The sequence below is a fragment of the Vidua macroura genome, chromosome 13 (genome assembly GCF_024509145.1).
Source record: "Vidua macroura isolate BioBank_ID:100142 chromosome 13, ASM2450914v1, whole genome shotgun sequence".
Classification (NCBI taxonomy): domain Eukaryota; kingdom Metazoa; phylum Chordata; class Aves; order Passeriformes; family Viduidae; genus Vidua; species Vidua macroura.
In genome coordinates this window covers 1,975,514-1,982,957 of record NC_071583.1, presented here as the reverse complement: position 1 = coordinate 1,982,957, position 7,444 = coordinate 1,975,514, and the positions used below count along the sequence as shown (strand labels likewise).

General features: G+C 48.3%; 1 protein-coding gene across 2 annotated transcripts; it reads left to right on the top strand.

Moving 5' to 3' along the window:
* Positions 1-1,686: 1,686 nt before the first annotated feature.
* TRNT1 (tRNA nucleotidyl transferase 1) lies at positions 1,687-6,697 on the top strand. Of its 2 annotated transcripts, XM_053989745.1 has the most exons (8): positions 1,687-1,755; positions 1,841-1,950; positions 2,749-2,942; positions 3,475-3,613; positions 3,962-4,088; positions 4,261-4,454; positions 4,629-4,879; positions 5,549-6,697. In XM_053989745.1, the coding sequence occupies exons 2-8, from the start codon at positions 1,890-1,892 to the stop codon at positions 5,795-5,797; spliced, it is 1,215 nt and encodes a 404-aa protein (XP_053845720.1). In that variant the 5' UTR covers positions 1,687-1,755; positions 1,841-1,889; the 3' UTR covers positions 5,798-6,697. The 2 variants fall into 2 exon arrangements, with proteins under 2 accessions (XP_053845720.1, XP_053845719.1); XM_053989744.1 differs by having other exon boundaries at positions 1,713-1,950.
* Positions 6,698-7,444: the final 747 nt, after the last annotated feature.

The window sequence follows — 7,444 nt, the reverse complement described above, 5'->3', positions numbered from 1 at the left end:
TAAGGTTCCTTCCAGCCCAACCCATTCCATGACTCTGTGACGGCAATGCAGGCTCACAAACAGGAGAGGGAACAGAATCCAACCCAAGGGAAGATCCTGCAGAAAGGGGGGCCATATGTGATGGAGTTATAGGAAGGATGAGAAGAAGGCTAATGACTCACCCTCATTAACAACCTGGAATCCAAGTGATCAATGTGTAGGTGACACAAGCTTGGAGGGGCGAGTGCTCTGGGGCTCAGGACACAATTAAAGCTCCTTAAAAGCCAAATTGGTGAAAGTGGGTGTAATTCAATGTGGGCAAGATCTCAACTGTCTTTAGACATTATCAAGTGCACATTAATAGCTGTAAATAATCAATTATCACTCCTATCACTGATATCTGCTCCACAGAACAGGATGGGGTTTTGGGTCAGGAGGAATCCCCATTCCTGGGGCGATTTAAAGCTGTGTGGATGTGACACTTGGGGACAGGGTTTGGTGACAAGCCTGGCAGTGCTGGGGAGCAGCTGGACTTGATCTCAGAGAGCTTTTCCAAAATGATGACTTTGTGATTTCAATTATTCAAACATTTAAATGCTACCAAATTCCTTCTCATTGGGGGAAGAAGAAACTCATCAGTTCCATCCCAGTTATTTTGCCATTACCAAACTATGTATTTTTCCCCCTGCTATAACTCGTTTTCCTGTTGTAACTTCTCTAAACTGAGACAAAGCCACGGTAAATATTTTATGTCTTCTATTGAGTGCTGTGTCCCTCAGTTTGGGAAGGACATTGAGACGCTTGAGCTCATCCAGAGGAGGCAGCGAGGCTGGAGAGGGGCTGGGAACACAAACCCTGTGAGGAACGGCTGAGGGAGCTGGGGGGGCTCAGCCTTGCAGAAAAGAGCACTGACAGAACCAGAGAACACAGTCTCAAGCTGCACCAAGGGAAATTTAGGTTGGATATCAGGAAAAAGTATTTTACAGAAAGGGTGATAAAGTTCTGGGATGGCTGCCCGGGGAGGTGGTGGAGTCACCATCTCTGGGTGTGTTTAACAAAGCCTGGATGTGGCGCTGGGTGCCAGGGTTTCGTTGAGGTGTCGGGGCTGGGTTGGACTCGATGGTCTTGACGGTTTCTTCCAACCCGGTGATTCTGTGAGTGGTTTTTTTTACGAATCCATCCCGGCCGAGCGCAGGCGGGCCCGTCCCGCTGAGGGAGCGGGGGCGGAGCGGGGCCCGGCCCGGCCCCAGGGCGGGCGGTGCCGATCGCCGAGCCCGGCCCGGCCCCAGGGCGGGCGGTGCCGATCCCCGAGCCCGGCCCGGCCGCAGGGCGGGCGGTGCCGATCCCCGAGCCCGGCCCGGCCGCAGGGCGGGCGGTGCCGATCCCCGAGCCCGGCCCGGCCCCAGGGCGGGCGGTGCCGATCCCCGAGCCCGGCCCGGCCCCAGGGCGGGCGGTGCCGATCCCCGAGCCCGGCCCCAAGGCGGGCGGTGCCGATCCCCGAGCCCGGCCCCAGGGCGGGCGGTGCCGATCCCCGAGCCCGGCCCGGCCCCAAGGCGGGCGGTGCCGATCCCCGAGCCCGGCCCCAGGGCGGGCGGTGCCGACCCCGAGCCCGGCCCGGCCGCAGGGCGGGCGGTGCCGATCCCCGAGCCCGGCCCGGCCGCAGGGCGGGCGGTGCCGATCCCCGAGCCCGGCCCCAGGGCGGGCGGTGCCGATCGCCGAGCCCGGCGCTGCTCTGAGCTCATCGCCCGGCGCCGCCGATCCGGGAGCTGGGCCCCGGTGAGTGCGTGCGGGGCGGCGGGCCCGGGGCGGCGGGTTGGCCGTGCCCGCGGATGTGGGCTGAGCTCCTGGCTGTGCCCCGCAGGGCCGGGCTGCGGCTGCTGCACGGGCGGCGGCACGGCGGGAGCGGCGCCATGAGGCTGCAGGCGCCGCAGTTCCAGGCGCTCTTCACGCCGGGGCTGCGCAGCGTGGCCGGTGAGTGAGGGGAGGAGGCCCCGAAAACGTCCCTGAGCGCAGCCCCGGGGTGGTTCGGGTTGGAGGGACCTTAAAGCGGATCCAGTGCCACCCCTGCCATGGCAGGGACGCCTTCCACTGTCCCAGGTGCTCCCAGCCCCAATGTCCAGCCTGGCCTTGGGCACTGCCAGGGATCCAGGGGCTGCCACAGCTGCTCTGGGAGTTCCATCCCAGTCCCTTGCCATCCTCACAGGGAAACCTCACTCCTGAACCTACCCTCCCTCCCCTTATTGCATTCCCCTTGCCCTGTCACTCCATGCCCCGGTAAAAAGAGCGTTTTTCTGCTCCCAGAGCCTTCTCCAGGCCGAACACCCTCAGCCAGTCTCCAGGGACAGCTCAGAGCTCGCTTTCCCCTTTTTGGGCCGATTCCACGATGCTCTCTTGTTCCTGGAGGAATTTGGGCTCATGGCTCACTGTTCTCTGCTGTAAACAATCTGAATTCTTTTCCCTTGTCAGCCCCTGACTGTTCAAAATGATCCCCAGCCCAGAGTCCCCAGGACCAATTAGAGACCTGCCAATAGTTAAGTTTTCAAAAAAAGCTTCAGAAAAATAAATTAGAATGACAGGGAAAATACTTGTGAGTGCTCAGCTGTGCCACGAATTAGTGCATTTTGTACAAAGCTGTGAGTTATTTGCTGCTCCCTGCATATTTGAGTGTTTATTCCTACATCTGTGATGTTAATTTTGTGAGAAGGCAGGTTATGGCTGATTGTGCCATGGGTTTGTTACTGTTTGGTTTTCCTTTCCATCCCTTCCCAGAACTGTTTGAGAAGAAGAACTATGAGCTGAGAATAGCAGGGGGGGCCGTGCGGGATTTGCTGAGCGGAGTGACACCACAAGACATCGATTTTGCCACCACAGCCACTCCAGCAGAGATGAAGGAAATGTTCACAGCAGCTGGGGTTCGTCTGATCAATAACAAAGGAGAAAAACACGGAACCATCACTGCCAGGGTTGGTTTGGGATCTGTTTGGATCTTTTCTACCTATCTGTGGATGTCCAGTAGAAAATTTGCTCCTTATCTGTTAAAGTATCACAGCAAGAGTTTAAATGAGAACCTGCTTTAATGCCTGGAGTGACTTTTTTGATTATTCATTGTAGAATTCAAGTAATTACCATATTTTAATGCATGTAACCCATTCATGCTGCTGTGTCATCACCAGAAAAAATAATGTTGGCTGCCCACACATGATCCTAATGTTTCCTGCTCCTGATTTCCTCTCAAGGCCTGTTTCCTCTACCTTGCTCTTAGTCCATCTCCTGCAGGAATATTTCTGCATGCTCTGTAGAAAATAAGGATTATTTTCAGAAGTTCCTATTTCTCTACTCGGTATGAAAACCCTGCACACGTTGCTGTGCATGTGTCCACCCAGTGTACACAAGCACAGGGCTGAGAAAATGAGCAGCTTTTGCATTTCATTTCATTTCATTTCATTTCATTATTTCCTGGCTGTGCTGAAGTAACGGTGTCTGTGGGATTTGCAGCTCCATGAACAGAATTTTGAAATTACCACTCTCCGAATAGATGTCGTCACCGATGGACGGCACGCAGAGGTGGAGTTCACCACAGACTGGCACAAGGATGCTGAGAGGAGGGACCTCACTGTCAACTCCATGTTTTTAGGTAAATTTGGGAAACTGTTACGTAGACGAAGCAGTAGATTTGAGTTTTGCCACTGAGTTCTGTCCCTGTGTCAAAGGTCTGTATAAATACATGAGATGATCTGACAGACCAGGTCAAACCACACAACTCCTCATTTCCAAATGAGAGGGGTTAATTGTCAGCCACATTTGTACATTGATATGTACATTGTACATTTGTACATTGATATGTACATTGTACATTGATATGTACATTGTACATTTGTACATTGATATGTACATTGTACATTGATACGTACAAATGATGTGTACATTGATATGTACATTGTACATTTGTACATTGATATTCTGTTTTTTCATTGTTTTCTAGGTTTGGATGGGACGCTCTACGATTTCTTTAATGGCTATGAAGACTTGGAAAACAAGAAAATCAGATTTGTGGGGAAGGCAGCTGAGAGAATACAAGAAGATTATTTAAGAATCCTGAGGTACTTCAGGTAAGAGGTTTTGCTTTTCCTTGATAAATAAACTGTATAAAGTTTCAAAAACGTGCAGAAAGGTACCAGTGATGTAAAAAGAGTTGTAGTTGTCATATTTCCTTTCCAACCTAAATGATTTTATGATTATTAGTGGAATAGTTTTCTAACATCCAGGGGTTTTATTTGGCAGATTTTATGGAAGAATTGCAGAGAAACCTGGAGATCATGAACCTAATACACTGCAAGCAATTAAAGAAAATGCCAAAGGCTTGGCTGGAATATCAGGAGAAAGGATTTGGGTGGAACTGAAAAAAATTCTTCTTGGAAACCATGTCAATCATTTGGTTCAGCTTATGTATGAGCTGGATATTGCCCAGTACATAGGTAAAGTGAAATGAAGTTTGATTTCCTACTCCTGTATCTTATACAGACAGAATTTTGTGGCAGATTGAGATCAAACTTGGGTTTACACAGAAATTAGATTTTATTTTTATCCTGTGCTAACAGACACTTTTCTTATTAACACTTTTTTTTGCACTTTTTTTTTTGTGTTTTTAGGGCTACCACTTGATGGGAATTCAGAGGAATTTGCCAGAGTCAGTAAAAACATCCAAAATCTCTCTCCAAAACCCATGACTGTCCTGACATCCTTGTTCAAGGGGAAGGATGATGTCACAAACCTGGACCTGAGGCTGAAAATCTCCAAGGAAGAAAAAAACCTTGGCCTTTTCTTGGTGAAGCACAGGCAGGAGTTAACCAAAGGCCCGGGGCCAGAACCACTTAGACCATACCAGGACTTCCTGATGGATGTGAGTGTAGTTCACACTGCTCCATGTGGGGCTTCACAGTGAACTGAATTCATTTAAGACATATTTTAGCAGTTCTGAGCACCCTGTGCTCTGGAGCAGTTTCTGGGCTGATTTAAAAGTCAGTCAGGCTGAAAAATGTCACATTCAGTTTCTTGTGATCTTACCTGGGACTGGCAGTTTGCTGTGCTGTCCTGTTGAAATATGAACAGGACCTGCAGGAGAATTTTGCTTTTATCTGTGAAATTCAGCTCTGAATTGTGAGTGGAAAATCAGTGCAATTCCTGGTGTTCTTCCCAAGGCCCACTGTTCCTTAGGCACCCTGGGATGTTCTTCCACAGCACAGTGAGGTCATTTCCAGCTGAATTCTGCTGATACCGAGGGCAAGGACCAGTCCCCAGGGCCAGGCCTGTCTCCCACAGGAAAGGTGATGGATGATAGGGATTACAGCTATTACCTGGGATTCAGGGAGTCTCCAAGGATCTCCCAGAGCCTGCAAGACTCAGTTTTAACACCTGTGAGGCAGGAGAGATCCTTGCTTCCATGGTCCCAGCTTGGCCAAGATCTTTGCCTAACAAGGAGTAATGGGAACAGCACAGTGCTGAGCACACTTGGAGCTGGTTCTGCTGTTTCATACTGAAGCCTCTCTTTTTTTCCTTTTTTTTCTCCTAGTCTAGGGAAGCTAACACCAGCTCCAAGATCTTTGAGCTCCTGAAGTACCAAGGAGAGGAACAGCTTTTGAAAGAAATGCAGGAATGGACTGTGCCCTCTTTCCCTGTGAGTGGCCACGACCTCAGGAAGATGGGGGTGTCCTCTGGGAAGGAAATTGGGACAGCACTGCAGCAGCTGAGGGATGAGTGGAAAAAGAGTGGATACCACATGGATAAAGAGGAACTGCTGAGCTGCCTGAAGAAGCTGTAAAGTGAATAATAACAGAACTGTGTGTGCCCTGATCCGAGAGGAACTGAGCTCCAGGAAACTGAGCCTCTCACAGCCAACTGAGCATTTGTCACATTTAACATTTTCATTACTAATTCCTAACTTCTGCAAGGAGAGGTTTCATTTTGTAATAATGTAAAACATTCTTTGCCAAATCCCACCTTTTCAACCTCTCTCTGCTGTTCTTAGTGATAAATATTTACTATTTTATCATGACTTAGGGCATGAGAGGTGATGGCAAGATTTTTCTCCTTCTGACTGTCTATATCCAAAAGAAAAAATCCCAAAATCCCCCCAAAAAAGGTTATTTGCATTCTCTAGATCAAATCATGGAGGGGTTTTTATGTGCCTAGGAGAATGTGTGGAAATAATGGGCTCTACCTGAACTCTTCTTGTACTTACAGCTGGATAACAGATGGAAATACTCACTCCAGCAGTTCCCAACAGCCTTGGCATGGAAAACCAGGCTGTTTTCTAGGACTATTTTTATTTTCCAGAATTCCAGAATCAGTTTTAGGTTAAAAGGATGACCTGGCTGAGAGAGTATCATGAATTTTCAGTAGTTTTTCAGTAACTTATCACTGAGCAAACTAAATCCACAGCAAACTGGTGAAGGTTCTACATTGTATTTTCAACTTCAGGTGTGAGACAAACTATTAATGTTAATTAACATTAACAAGGGGAGATGCAGCTCCTTGTCTTGGGAATTTGGGGATTTGGAGCAGAGCTATTCCTGGTTGTTATGAATGTCTTCTTACTCCTGGGGTTTTTGGTGTGCTGTTAAAAAGTCCCTGGGAGCAGCTCTTGTGTGTAGAAATCTTACTGCAGGTTGAAGTTTTTTCCTACAGAACCATGGTAATGAATAAAATCCTTTGGATTTCATTTTCCTTGGATATCATTTTGTAACACTAGATGGCAACACTGGAGCAATGCTGGAAAAAAAAATCAGCATTTTGGGCTTTTCCACAACTTCCCAGCTGCCTTTGATTTTCCTGGGATGTCTGGTCCTTTAAATAAATTATCCTGAAGTGCCTGGGAATTTATGGGAGCCAGCAGGGGAAGAGGGGAAGTGCTGTTTGTTAGTAAGGCAAATCTCACAAGGACAGGATGGTGCTTAAATTAATGAGGTGATAAAATTGAAACCTCCTTAGTGTAATTTCTGGAACTACTGAAATCTTGGGAGGGAAAGTGACAAAATTCAGGGCTGTAGAGAGTCAAGATTTCACCAAAGTGCAGCTTTAGGGCAATGGCTGTGGAGGTGGAAAATATTAACACTTAACTTTTACCCAAAATTGCTGTCAGGGTCTAACTCCCCTCAGAGAGAAGATTTTTAAGGAGAAAAGCTTGAAATTTATGATCTTGGCATGGACCAAAGGGACACTCTGGACAATGTTTAGCAGGGAGATCTTCCCATGAGTGCTGAGCTTCAGTGTCCAGCCCTGAGAGGGGCTGGGTGTGCCTGGATCCAATCCTGCTCCCAGATTTAATCACTGGTTTATGTCTAAAGGATTGTTCAGCTGGCAGGGAACCTTTGCACAACTTTGTCCCCTAGGATTAAGGATGACAACCCAAATCATGCCTATGAACAGCAAGGAATGATTTATTTAAATTGATGCTGGTAATGATTAG

Bases quoted from the DNA above. Each gene is read 5' to 3' on its own strand.
- TRNT1 (XM_053989744.1), top strand. From the start codon at position 1,809: ATGTGGGCTGAGCTCCTGGCTGTGCCCCGCAGGGCCGGGCTGCGGCTG. The intron at 2,943-3,474 runs GTTGGTTTGGGA...TGGGATTTGCAG, and splicing joins ACGGAACCATCACTGCCAGG to CTCCATGAACAGAATTTTGA. The intron at 4,089-4,260 runs GTAAGAGGTTTT...TTTATTTGGCAG, and splicing joins AGAATCCTGAGGTACTTCAG to ATTTTATGGAAGAATTGCAG.